At 47.3% G+C, this 14062-nt stretch overlaps 1 protein-coding gene across 3 annotated transcripts; it reads right to left on the bottom strand.

Moving 5' to 3' along the window:
* Positions 1–7838: 7838 nt before the first annotated feature.
* Positions 7839–13884, bottom strand: Irf9 (interferon regulatory factor 9). 3 transcript variants are annotated; one of them, NM_001159417.1, is made up of 10 exons: positions 13626–13884; positions 13316–13401; positions 12637–12817; positions 11965–12148; positions 11703–11776; positions 11431–11551; positions 11261–11332; positions 10014–10355; positions 9069–9184; positions 7839–8948 (listed from the first exon to the last, which is right to left on the bottom strand). In NM_001159417.1, the coding sequence occupies exons 1-10, from the start codon at positions 13734–13736 to the stop codon at positions 8838–8840; spliced, it is 1398 nt and encodes a 465-aa protein (NP_001152889.1). In that variant the 5' UTR covers positions 13737–13884; the 3' UTR covers positions 7839–8837. The 3 variants fall into 3 exon arrangements, with proteins under 3 accessions (NP_001152889.1, NP_032420.1, NP_001152890.1); NM_008394.3 differs by lacking the exon at positions 13316–13401; NM_001159418.1 differs by lacking the exons at positions 13316–13401; positions 13626–13884 and adding an exon at positions 13148–13290.
* Between the last annotated feature and the right edge of the window lie 178 nt (positions 13885–14062).

The raw sequence follows: 14062 nt of genomic DNA, 5'->3' as shown, positions 1-14062 counted from the left end.
CCAGTCTCTCTCCCTGGCGACAGCTGACAAAGTATCTTTTAGGAGCCGGGGTCATGTGAAGGGCAGATGCCTTGGTGCTGTTTATGATACAGAGATGTAAGAGAAGGTACCTTGCCTGAGCATAGGACCTGTCCTTACTCCTAAATTTCACCAACCCGATTTTGTGCCCAGTAAGGGTCTGTGCTGTGCTAAGTGCAAGAAACTGTGTGAGGTGGCCTTTTATTCAACAAGAAAGAAAACAGCCAAGGGAGCTGTAACTACAAACTCCTATAATCTCAGCTGCTACTTGGAAGGGAGGCAGGTTCAAAGCCAGCCTAGACAATTTGAACACTAGCTCTAAGCAAAAAACAAAACAGGCCAAGAGTGGTGTGCACACCTCTTGAAGGGACTGAGGTAGCAGAATAAACTCTACTATAAGCTGCTGTACTTGGAAAAAGCTACTGCCTGCTGTCCTTGAAGCGATATGCCCCCCAGCATTGAGAGGCCAACATTCCTTTACCCTTTCATGTAATGCCAGGGCTAAGAAACCCCTGCTTGCAGGTTTTTTTCCTTTATAAACCCCTTCACCTAGAGCTGGGGTCACTCTCCTTCCTGTTCCATCAGGAAGGTTTGTAGCCCAAGCTCGAGCTTGAATAAAGACTCTCACAAGTATTTGCATCAGAATTGGGGGCCCTGGTGGTCTCTTGGGGAAGCAGGGGTCTCATGAGCTGGGCATAATACTTTTATCTCAGCAACAGGAGGATCTCTTAAGAGTTTGAGACTGGCCTGGTCTACAGACCAGTTAGGGAGAGATAATGAAATCCTGTCTCAAAAAAAAAAAAAAAAAAAAAGTAAAAAGTAAAAAGTAAAAACTGGGCTGGAGATGTGGAAATGTAGCTCAGTCGTAGAAAGCCTGACTGGCATATATGTGTATATACATATATACACATATGCATATTCACATATATACATATGTACACACATACACACACAAGGCCCTGAGCTCAGCTCAGTACTGCAAGAAAGGGAAACGACAACAACAAAAACCAGCCTTTGATCCAAGCACTCTGAAGCCAGAGTCCCACGAATCCTGTGAGTCTGAGGCCATGATGGTCTACACAGTGAGTTTCAGGCTAGCCAGAACTGTATAGTGAGACCCTGTTTCAAAACCAAGCAAACAAAGCCAAGAACAAAACAAAAAAATAAAGGTGTGTGCAGCCCTGTAACCTCAGTACTTGGGAGGAAGGACAGGAGTTGAAGGACAGCCTTCTTCTCTTCAGAGTTGCACAGCAGCCTGGGCTATCCTGAGGACTAGCTCAAAAACCTAAGAATTCAAAGAAAGCACATATTCTTTTTCTCTTAATCTTTCCTTTCTTTCATTCTTTTTTTTTTTTTTTTTTTGCTTGTTTTTTTTTATTTGTTTTTGTTTTTTTGAGACAGGGTTTCTCTGTGTAGCCCTGGATGTCCTGAAACTTGCTCTGTAGACCAGGTTGGCCCCAAATTTAGCGATTTACTTGCCTCTGCCTCTTGAGTTCCGGGACTAAAAGCATGCACCACCATGCCTCACTTAGGCTCTGATGTTAAGACTTAGTTCTGGCCAGGCATTGGTGGTGCATGCCTTTAATCCTAGCACTTGGGAGGCAGAGGCAAGTGTATTTCTGAGTTCAAGGCTCTGGTCTACAGCGTGAGTTCCAGGACAGCCAGGGCTACACAGAGAAACCCTGTCTCAAAAAAAACCAAAAACAAAACAAAAGACTTAGTTCTGTGGCAACTGATCTGACCTTTGACCCTTCAGTCTGGAGCTCAGAGTAGAGGAGGGTGGAATTTTTCCAGAACGTCTGGCTTCTAGCTAAGTTAAGTACAGTATTTGTCACATTTAGTTGCCTTATATTTACAGCATACATGGCTATGGCCAAAAGTGATTGAGAGGCTGAGTATAGTGACTCATACATATAACCCCAGCACTGAGAGGGAGACTGAGGCAGGAAAACTGCCAGAGTTCAGGGCCAGCCTGGGCTGGATAGCGATTTCAGCTTGGGCTAGTTGAGCCCTTGTCTCAAAAAAAAATAAAACAAACAAACACAGCAAGCAGGGTGTGGTGACATGCTCTTTAATCCCAGCAGTTAGGGAGGCAAATAGATCTCTGTGAGTTCAAGGCCAGCCTTGTCTACCTAGTTAGTTCCAGGACAGCCAGAGCTATATAGTGAGACTCTGTCTCAAGGAAACAAAACCAAAACACAGGCAGAGAGGCGGCTCAGTTGTCAGGAGCAGATTTGCCGAGGATCCAGATTTGCTTTCTCCGAGGCTTCTCACCACCATCTGTAACTCTAGCTGCTGGGAATCTGATGCTCTTTTCTGACTTCCTCAGGATCTTGCATGAATGTGGAACACAAAATATACACAGGTGTGCATGCACGCACACACACACACACACACACGAATTCACACACACACATGCATGCATACACATACACTTAAACATAACACCACAGGGTTTGAGGAACCTGGCCTAAAGCCTAGCTTTTTTTTTCCTTTTTCTTTTTTTCTCCTTCCTTCCTTCCTTCCTTCCTTCCTTCCTTCCTTCCTTCCTTCCTTCCTTCCCTCCTTCTTTCCTTCCTTCTTTCCTTCCTTCTTTCCTTCCCTTCCTTCCTTCCTTCCTTCCTTCCTTCCTTCCTTCTTTCTTTCTTTCTTTCTTTCTTTCTTTCTTTCTTTCTTTCTTTCTTTCTTTCTTTCTTTCTTTGTTTTTTAAAAATTTTTGAGACAGTTTCTCTGTGTAGCCCTGGCTGTCTTTGAACTTGCTCTGTAGACCAGGCCGGCCTCGAACTCACAGAGATCTGCCTGCTTCTGTCAAGCACTGAGATCAAATATATGGGCCACCACCTGACTCCCGAGCCCCATCCTGATAGCTGGGGCAAAGCAGAACTCATACTATCTCTTGTGGACCACACAGCTCCTGAAAGCCTGACTCGGACTTTTGCTGTGTTGAATTCTAATGTTCCCAGGCCCTATCTTACTGGGCTTGGCTACACTGGTTTCTACACATGGCAAGTTACTTTCAGCCACTGAACTTTTGGTGGCTACATCCATTCAGTTCAACAAGCTCTTACAATGTGCCTCTAAGCCGGTGGGGATATACAAAGAACACCCTGTTCCCTCTTCTCAGGGCGTGGGGAGAAGAGATAAGAAAATACAAGTGTGTGAAATGACAACACTGTATAGTTGTAACTTTAGTGTGTGTGGAGAGGTGGCTCAACGGTTAAGAGCACTGCCTGCTCTTCTGAGTTCAATGCCCAGCAACCACATGGTGGCTCACAACCATCTGTAATGGGACCCGATGCCCTCTTCTGGTGTGTCTGACAGTGTACTCATATATATATATATATATATATATATATATATATATATATATATATATATATATATAATAAGTAAGTCTTTAAAAAATAAAACCACCACCAACAAAAAACACATTCACTCTTCCAGAGACTCCAGGTTTGATTCTCAGTCCCCACATCAAGCAGGTCATAGCCATCAGCCATCTGGAACTCCAGCTCAAGGGGACCCTAACGCCTTTGCTCATATCAGCACACAGACACACACAGACACACACATGCATACACATACACCCACATACACACACACACACATACACACACATGCACCCACATACACCCACATACACACACACGCACACACATACACCCACATACACACAAATTAAAAATAATAGAAATTAAAAAGAAAAAATAAGGTTCAATGGGGAACAGGAGAAGGATCATGAGAAGATGTGGGTGACAATGTGGGATATTCAGGGGAACTCTAAAGAGGTGGGATTTTGTAAAGAAAAGACAGATCATGTGACTGCATACAGGAAGATTATATTATCATTATTATTTGGATTTTTGAGACAAAAATCCCTGGCTAGCCTGGAATTAACTTTGCAGATCAGGCTGGCCTTGAACTCACAGAGATTCACCTGCCTCTGTCTCCAGTGTTGGGATTAAAGGCATGTGCCTCCAGTCAACAAAGAACAGTATTATAGGCAAAAGCACAAACAAATGAGATTCTGAGGTAGCAACGTTTAGTGGGGTCCAGGAGCCTAGAGCCAAGCAGTATGAACAAGAAAGGCGAAGGTGGGGTTGGGAAGGAGGATGGGGGCTAGATAACGTTGGGGGTCATTTTCAGGATCTTGGCTGTTACCTTGAGGGAGTTGGGAGTCAAGGTGGACTTTGAACACAGGAGTGACATGAGCACAGGAATGTTAAGAGAGTCTCTGTTCACTGTGTTGAGTACAGGCTGAAGGCAGGCAAGCGTGAGAACAGACAATTGGAAAAGAACCAGAAAGAGATTTGAGATAATGATGACTTCAGTGTGTTCGTAGTGAGTGGAACTGGTCAAGTGTTTCGAGAACAACAGGATCTTTCTTGGCCTAGTTTATTCTTGGCTCACGCTCCTAAGGTGTCAGATACTCGTGGCAGACTCTTGTGGGAGAAGGCAAAGCAGAAGCAAGCTTTATTAAGGTTACAGAAAAATGGAGATGGATAGGAGGCTAAGAGCACACATTGCTCTTCTAGAGGACACACGTGGCAGCTCACAAACAACTATCTGTAATTCCAGTTCTAAATGATCTGATGTCCTCTCGACTCCACGGGTCCCGGGCACTCATGTGGTACACAGACACATGCAGGCAATAACTCCCATACATATAGTAAAATTCAAAACCAAAGAAAGAAATTGAGGAAAAGCGAGAGACTCCCAAGAGTGGGTAGGGGCTCTAGGGGAAGAAAAAGCCACTGAATTTCCTTGTCTGGGATTTTTATAGGGCTGAAACAGAAACTGGATAAAAGATGAGGTAATTGCTTGAGAGTGGTTAGCTCTCTGGGGTAGACATCACTGGGTTGGCCAGTGGATAACAAACATCCTCTGTGCATGTCTGCTTGGCTAATCAGAAAGATAATACTGGGTTGCCCATCCAGGTAGGAGTCGTCGGAGTCCTGCTCCTGGTCCCTGACCTGTATGTACATGGTTTCTTGCTGACCTTGACTGCTGCAGCCATTTGTCATTTGGCTAGTCTTACTACCCTCCGTCCTTGTGTCTCTGATCTCACACCTACAGGATCAGCTTGTACCTTTGCCATGGCCTGGTGTTACCTCTATCACAGCCACAAAGATAACAGCTCCAACCTTCTTGGTTACCCATCCTTAGCTCCTTGTCTTTGGAGTGGTCTAAGGTGGTCTCCTAGGTAGAAGCTTGTTAGATGAAATCTTATCTTCCTGGATGTCAGAATTAGCTGCCATAGAATCAACTGCGTAAGTGCTTTACACATAGTCCTCAAGGGCTTTGGGGAGGAGCAGCTGTCCTGCTGTCACTGGCTTAAAGCCTTTAGCTTACTTATCACATACCCAGTTACAGACCCTCTTCTTCATCCTCAGTGCTCCAGGCTGACAATTTTGTTTTACATTTATTTATTTTATGTGTGGGTGCCCTATCTGCATGTGGACCTGCACACCAGAAGAGGACACCAGATCCCAGTCTAGATGGGTGTGAGCAACCCTGAGTTTGCTGGGAATTGAACTCAGGACCTTTGGAAGAACAGACAGGGCTCTTAACCATTGAGCTGTCTCTCCAGCCCCAGACTGACATTTTAATGTTAGCTTCTGTTCTTATTGCAACATGCAGCTAGTATTTTCACAGGAATCAGCTCTCTCTCTCCCTCCCTCTCTCTCTCTCTCTCTCTCTCTCTCTCTCTCTCTCTCTCTCTCTCTCTCACACACACACACACACACACACACACACACACACACACTTTATGCTTTTATTTTGTGTGTATTGCAGGGGTGCACATGGACCAAGGTGCATGTATGGAAGTCTGAGGATGAATTATGGGTGTTGGTTCTCTCTTGCCATATAGTTCCAGGAATCAAACTCTCAAATCTCCAGGATTAGCAGAGGCCTTTACTCACTAAGTTACCCCACTACCACGTATTACTTTTAAAGTTTATTTTATTTTATTTTTGAGACGAAGTCTTACTTTGAATGTACCTCAGGCTGGTCTAGATCTGCCTCCTGCCCCTGCCTCCTGAGTGCTGGGATTAAAGGTATACACCATCATGTCTAGCCCCTCAAAGTCTCATTTGAAGGAACAATGCCATTTCCCATTTTGGCTTAGATGTAGGGCACAAGAGAAAAAAAAAAAAAAAAAACCAAAACGGAAGACTAAGATATACTTTAGAATAGATACAAAGAAGCTTCAAGGGGATTGTAGAAAGCAGAGGGCACAAAAACAGCATCTGCCTTTGCTAATGGAGTCATTTATTTGCTCTCCTTCTCAGAGGGATAAAGAACAGACTGAGGGGCCGGGCATGGTGGCGCACGACTTTAACCCCAGCACTCGGGAGGCAGAGGCAGGTGGATTTCTGAGTTCGAGGCCAGCCTGGTCTACAGAGTGAGTTCCAGGACAGCCAGGGCTACACAGAGAAACCCTGTCTCGAAACAAAACAAAACAAAACAAAACAAAACAAAACAAAACAAAACAAAACAAAACAAAACAAAACAACAGACTGAAGGAAGAAGAGAAGTCCAAGGCAGCAGAAACAAAGTCGCCCTGTAGGGATTTAAGCATCAGACATGATGCCGTGGGTGAGCCTCTGCAGGCTTCTACGCAGCACTGGAGACCCTGAGGGTGGCGGCAGTCAGGTGACCACAGAACTAATCTGGTGGAAATCATGAGAGCAGGTGTTAAAGAGGCTTTGGGAAGGAAACGCTTTCCCATTTGGTGGCAAAGTTAAATGGAATAACAAGAATGCCAGTCAATAAAAGCTACTAGCTGATGGTGGCGAACACCTTTAACCACAGCACTCTGGAGGCAAAGACAAGCAGATCTCAGTTAGTTGGAGACCAGCCTCATCTATAAAAACGTGTTCCTGGATAGGCAAAGCTCCACAGAGAAACCCTGTCAAAAACCCAAAACAAACACCAAGTAGGCACTCAAGTTTCAGTGAACATGACTGAAACATGGTGCCAGAACATGGCTGTCCTTTTTGTTTTTAAGGCAGGGTCAAGTTGGCCTGGTGGCAGAGACAGGCGAATTCTGAGTTCCAGTCAGCTTGGTCTACAGTGAGTTTCAGGACTACCAGGGCTATTCCGTGAGATCCTGTCTCAAACAAACAAACAAACAAACAAACAAACAAACAAAAGCATGTAGCCCAAGCAGGCCTCAAACTCCTGATTCTCATCCTCCTGCCTCCACTTCCCAAGTATTGGGATTATAGGCATGAACCACCATGCCTGGCCTAGGCCAGACTGCCTGTTGTTGGGCTCAGTAGAGAGGAATCCAATCTAGGCGTAGCCTTCACTCGTGTGAGTGGCTACCAAGGGTGAGCTTGTCCTCACCAGCAGCAGACACAGGAAGTACGGCAACTCTTCCCTCAAATTTCCTCCCCTCTTACGTCCTGGAGGAGGTTTGGACTGTAGTTCCAGTGTCTCTTCCAGGTTTAGACTTCTAGTTCAGGGATCATCCCTAGGTAGGCACATTCTTTTTTTTTTTTTTAAATAATTTTTAAAAAAGATTTATTTATTACATGTAAGTACACTGTAGCTGTCTTCAGACACACCAGAAGAGGGCGTCAGATCTCGTTACAGATGGTTGTGAGCCACCATGTGGTTGCTGGGATTTGAACTCTGGACCTTCGGAAGAGCAGTCGGGTGCTCTTACCCACTGAGCCATCTCACCAGCCCCCAAGGTAGGCACATTCTTGAAGCCCCTAGCAAAAAACTGTGGAGCCAAGATTCTCCTGCATGAAGTCGTCAGCTCTCTTTGCTACCTTTTTAATGCTATAGTAGACACCACATGACCAAGGTAACTTAGAAAAGGCAAAATTTAATTTGGAGCTCACATTTCTAAAGGTTTAGGGTCCATGACCATCACAACAGAGAACAAAGCAGGAGGCAGGCAAGCATGGAGCTGAGGTTGAGAGTTTACATCTGACTTATAAGCATGAGACACAGAGAGAGTGTGCTAGCTAGGAATGGCAAGGGTCTTTGGAAACCTTAAAGCCCATGGCCAGTGACACAACTCAACCAACAACCCCACACCTCTAGTCATCCCAAGTGGTTCCACTGAGGACCAAGTAGTCAACATGTGAGCGGATGGAGGCTGATCTCTGGCCCAAAGAGTTATTTATTATTATATGTAAGTATACTGTAGCTGTCTTCAGACACACCAGAAGAGGGTGTCTGAAGACAGGTGTGAGCAACCATGTGGTTGCTGGGATTTGAACTCAGGATCTTCAGAAGGGCAGTCAGTGCTCTTAATCACCGAGCCATCTCTCCAGCCGCTCTTAGGAAGCTTTTTATTTATTTTTTTTGGAGACAGTGTCACCAAGACTGGCCTTGAATTTGAACTCACAGTCTTCTTGCCTCTTGTCTCACATGTGCCAACTATGTAATACCTCACCCAGCTAAATTTTATTTCAGTCTAGTGAGGACTGGGAGATAAAATATATAAAGTGCTTAGATTTAGAGTTTGGGACTGGGAGGAGCATACAATTCCCTCTGAGATCACACCCTTTGGAACTTTCCAGTTCCTTGGAGCTGAGAGAGAATATAGCTTTAAAAAAAAGGAGATAAAAGTCTCTTCCAGGTTGTCTTTGAGCTCATAACCATTTGGTCTGTCTTCCAAGTGCTGAGATTACAAGTATCCTCAACAAGTCTGCCTCGCAAACTCAATTTGTAAGGAGAAACATCACCCTTGCACTTTCTCTTGGCCATGCTGGATAACACACGGTGATAAGAACCATCACAGAAGCAGGCCGACCAAGAGTGTGGAGAACAAGTCTATTTCCATGGAGACGCGACGATCAGTGTCCCAGAGCAGAGGGTGACTGCTCTGTGTGCTGTAACAGGAACAAGGCAGCTTTCTCCTCTTCTGGAATCTTCTCCAGTAAATGTCGGGCAAAGGCCTGCTCCATCTGTACAAGAGGAAGTGAGGCGCAGGCTGCAGTGAGCACTGCGGGGACAGCCACCACCCTGCGGCCCCTTCCCCTCAGGGACAGTTATTTGACACAAATCAGTCCTGAGGCTGAACTAACCTGCACTGTGATGAGATTCTCTTGGCTATGGCTAGAGCCAGGACTCTCCTCCCAGAAATGTAGGGTTGCTTGGAACTTGGGTGGGGGCCCCTGGCCCTGGAAGTACTGGGCCAAATCTGAAAGAAAAAGGGTCAAGGATTGGAAGGAAGAAGGTAAGGTATGGCTGTCAGTGGTGTATGTCCAGGCACGGTGGTGTACGCCCATAACCCTAGCACTCAGGCTGGGGCGGCGGAGTTGCCATGTTTGAAGTAGCCTGATCTACTTAGTGAGGTCCAGGCCAGATGCTGTGAGAGCTGGGATGGGGTACCATGGGCACCCAAGGCCAGAGCAGAAGCTGTGGCTTAGAGCTGCGAAGAGGCACTATATTGCTGTCCCTGCTGCTGTAGGAAAGGCAGTTCACAGCAGCAGGCGCTCCCACCAGGAGGCTCCCAGTCCTCAGAAGCAGCAGCCCTGCCCACCAACCCCTTGGTTGCTTGTGTACTCTCCCAATAGTAGGGCACCATGATTCTAGGGTCACCCGCACTGTCCTCCATGTTCCTCTCTCTACTCCTCTGCTCGAATTTACAAGCTGTAACTGGAATCTCATGAGTGGATAGAGGGAAGGGACAGTCTCAGGGGAAGATGCCTACAGTGTGTGCCAATGGATGAGGAGAAGGTCACAAGGCTCCTCGTGAACTCAACTGTACACAGTCACATAACCAGGCTGCTCCCCCAAAATGCATCACGTATGTGCTGAACTCCAGCTGAGCCTCATCTACCATGGCCTTGGCTGGGCAAAGACTGCCAGACAGGAACACATGGCCACACAGCATGCGCATCACACAATGTAGGGGTCCCATGCAGTGAGGATGTCCTGCTGGGGATAGTAGTGGGGAATCCCCACTTTAGGCCCAGGGGATAACGAGGAAAGGTAGGTGCTACAGTGCCCGGCTGGGACACCCTTACCTCTACAGAAGTAGGTGGTCTTGAAGAGCTCCACACACTTATTGCTGGGCAGCAGATGAGGACCAGGCCCGGGTGGGGCCTCTGGTGCATTCCAGGAGATGGGGATGGGGCAAAGGCGCTGAACAAAGAGGCCTCTGGAATTGCTGGCCACCAGGACGCCTCTGTCAAGCTGATTCAGCAGGTGCTGGGTAGGCTCCAGTGGGTCGGGTTTGGGAAACTCCACCTGCTCCATGCTGCTCTCCGAGTCTGAGCGCTCAGCCACGAGCCGACAGTCTAGGCTGTGCACCTGGGTCTTACCCACCACTCGGCCACCATAGATGAAGGTGAGCAGCAGCGAGTAGTCTAGGGCCAGAAAAGCACAGCTGTACTAGGCGTGGGAGGAACCTGGAGGCTGCTAAGAAGCCCTCTTCCCACGGGAACCTGAGCACCACGAGACTTTAGAAAAGTGAAGTTCCCTGTAGTCCTGCGTCCTCATTTTGTTAATGGGAAAACTGAGGTCCAGAGCAGGAACCCAAGAAAGCTCTGGGAGATAAGGTTGGCTGCAGGGCTGAGGCAGCTCCTTCTTAGTTAGAGAAGGTTCCTTTTGTCTCATAATGTGGCTCAGTTGAAAGAATAGTTGCCTACCATGCTTAAAGCCCAGTACTGCATAAGCCCTTAGACCCAGCAAAGTAGGAATTCAAGGTCATCTTTGGCTACACAGTGAGTCTGAGATCGGTCTGACTTTATTTATTTATTTATTTATTTATTTATTTGAGACAGGGTTTCTCTGTATAGCCCTGGCTGTGTCCTGGAACTCACTTTGTAGACCAGGCTGGCCTTGAACTCAGAAATCTGCCTGCCTCTGCATCCCGAGTGCTGGGATTAAAGGCTGGGATTAAAAACAAAAGAAAAAAGTAAGGTGCCCCCCTTCTCCTCTTTTCTCCCGTCACTCAGGAGTCATGCCCATCAGAGCTTAATGCCCATGGCCGCCCAGTGTACAAGAAGTCCTTACAGACTCAAGTTTTCTGGATGATGATAAAGAAATCAATGTTCCGATGTGGCAGTTCAAGGATCAAAGTACTTAAGGTGTTTCCTGATGGCGAAAAAGCCCTATAAAGTATGATCGGCCACATGGACTGTTCAATTGGTAGAGAGGTTCTTCTAGGATAAGGTAGGTTGTAAGCTTTGCTGGGTAGACAATGCAGGCAAGGTCAGAGGAAGCAGACCCAAGAGGAAGGGAACAAGGAAGGGTCAGAAAGGCCACACACCTGAGTTCAGAGGAAGTTGATGCTCCAGGAACACTGGGTCCTCTCTAATGGTGGCCTCAGTTGTGCCAGCTCCTGGAGGGGAGGCAAAGGCACTGATCACTCAGAGTGGGACTGAAGAGTCCGAGAGAAAATGTGCAATAGATACCGAGGTAGGGGAAACAGTGCCATACCCTCCTCTAGCTCAGAGTTGCAGTTGCTGTTGCTGTCGCTCCTGTTGCTGCCATTGCCACCACCGCCTATGTTGCTGCCACTGTCTGAGTGGTTTACAACGCCATTGGTCCTCCCATTTTCCTACAGACACAACAGCTCTTGCTGGCACACCCCTCCCTTGGATTATATCATCCTCCCTCTTCCGCTTCCTTCCCGAGCAATCACATCATCAAGGGCTCCCGGAAGGCAGGGATTAGGTGAGTGTCAACTTCTGGGTGGTACCTTTCCTTACCATATTTTCTTCCCTCTCAGGTGACACACAACTGATACTTCGCTTGCATGGTGATTTCTGGTTCCGTGGTTGGTCTGTGGAAATGTTGCAGGCAGAAGAAAGTTAGGTCTTCTACAAAGGGGGTGGGGGAGTGAGTATCTGAAACAACAAAAAGCTGGGCAGGACTAGAGAGCCCAAGAAGGCCTGGAAGCCCACAGAGGGAGGGCTCTTATCTCTATCCTTGTCAGTCTGCCCCTTCCAGGAGCGGCAAGAGAGCACTCACTAGGGAGGGTTCCTGCTGGCAGTATTCGATATACTTTGTAGGGTTCAGCAACATCCATACGACCTCTCTCGGGAACCTCCTCAAATTCGGAACTCTTGTTGAGGGCACAGCGTAGGCGAGTCTTCCAGACAGCGGGGTGTCCTATGTCCCCATCTTTGTGCTTTTCCTTAAACAGTGCCCAAGCCTAATAAGAGATGTCATGAAGAAAAGAAAGTATTATATAACCCAGATGTCCCTCCAAACGGCTGCCTTGCACAGGCTTTGGGGCCTGAAATCAGATGAGCCTACACTGGGTTTGTATTCTGTTATTGCGGGTTTGAAATCCTTAGTCAATTTTGACCATGTCTCTCCAAAAGACATGGTTGGTTCTACTTTCTTTCTTTTTCTTTTTTCTTTTCTTTTTTTTTTTTTTTTTTAAGATTTATTTCATTTATATGAGTACACTGTAACTGTCTTCAGACACACCAGAAGAGGGCATCAGATCCCATTACAGATGGTTGTGAGCCACCATGTGGTTGTTGGGAATTGAACTCGGGACCTCTGGAAGAGTAAGCAGCCAGTTGCTTTTAACCGCTGAGCCATCTCACCAGCCCAGGTTCTACTTTCTAGTATTTCCTTTATCCAAACCCCAAACAGACAAAAGTGCTTTGGGGTGCCTTCAGGAACTCTCACCTTGAATATGGCAGCATCCTGGTCCTCTCGGAAGTCTTGCTTGCCTGCATGCTTCCAGGGAATCCGGAACATGGTCTTGGCTGCATCGTCCCAGCACACCCCTGGGAAATGGCCACTCTCCACCTGCTCCACGATCCAGCTCCGCAGCTTTCGGGTGCAGCGTACTTTGCCTGAGGCCATCCTAGGAAGAGGAAGCAAGATATATGAGAACTCTTTTCATTTCGAGACCAGACTTCACTATGTTATCCTGATTGGCCTGGGACTCACTGTATACACCAAACTGGACTTAAACTCAAGAGATCCACCTGCCTCTGAAGTGCTGGGATCAAAGATATGTGCCGCCATCATGCCCAGGGAGAACCAACAACTTGCAAACCCCTGGCCACCGGGGCCAGCTTCACGCAGAAGCCCTTCCCTGAAGACCCTTCCATGTTCTTTTCTCTCTAGAAACATCCCCAGAGGTTAAAAACTATTTCTTAAAACTTCTTTTGAATATTCCTCGTTATTACACCTGAAAGGAAACCTCAGACATTTGGTCTTGATAAGTTGAAGTGTTTCAGACATGTATTATTTAGGAGAATTCCCTTAATGACTTGTTCCTTGTGGCAGAGTTTTAGCTCCCAAGCATCTACAGAGGCAACATTTGCTCCTAAGGCATCTATCTCCCCAGCCTACTGACCTTCTCCTTACCATACCCCTCTTTGCTAGAGGGGTAGGTGGGGCAGCAGCTGGGGGCAAGGGCGGAGCTGAAGAAATGGGCAGGGCCTGAGGCAAGAAAAACAAAGGTCAACTAAGGCCTTTGTAGACCTTCCTCAACAGTTAAGTTGGCAGCCAGTCTGGCCCTGTGATATCAGTCTCTCAGGCCACATCTACTTTCAGATTCACAAGCCACTCTGACTCTCCCTGCAGCTCAGGGCTCTGGAAGCCCTCACCAGCCCCCTCTCATCGCTCCCAGTTGGTCCCCGCCGCAGACGCAGAGTTGCTCTTACCTGAGCCGCTGAAAAGGTCCCAGGCTTAGCAGGTTCTAGGCTTTTTCTGATCTCTCCTCCCCTTTCTACAGTCCCCACCCTAAGTTTCAATTCTCCTCCGGGGAGGTGCATTTCCTAGAAACCACGTGGTCTGAGTTGCAGGGCAAGCGGTTACCACCAGAGGGAAGCAGCCTCAGTCAGCAGTAGCACCTTGGGCCTGTGGCTCTGTGAGACTCCTCCTTCCTCCCAGAACTACGCCCCGTGTCTGGTTCCCAGGAAGGTTATCTCCAGATCAGACCCGGAGGCTGATGTGTGCTCCCCAACCGTGTCTGCTTGGTAAATGTTAGGTTATTCTCACAGAGCAGCCGAAGTCAATGATGGGAAAAGAGGACGCTGAGCCCAAGCCAGGTGGCTAGATGTGGAGGGTCTCTGTTGTTCCTCCGCGGTGTTTCACATCT

This window comes from Mus musculus, chromosome 14 (genome assembly GCF_000001635.26).
Source record: "Mus musculus strain C57BL/6J chromosome 14, GRCm38.p6 C57BL/6J".
Lineage (NCBI taxonomy): Eukaryota > Metazoa > Chordata > Mammalia > Rodentia > Muridae > Mus > Mus musculus.
This window is presented reverse-complemented; position numbering and strand designations above follow the sequence as displayed.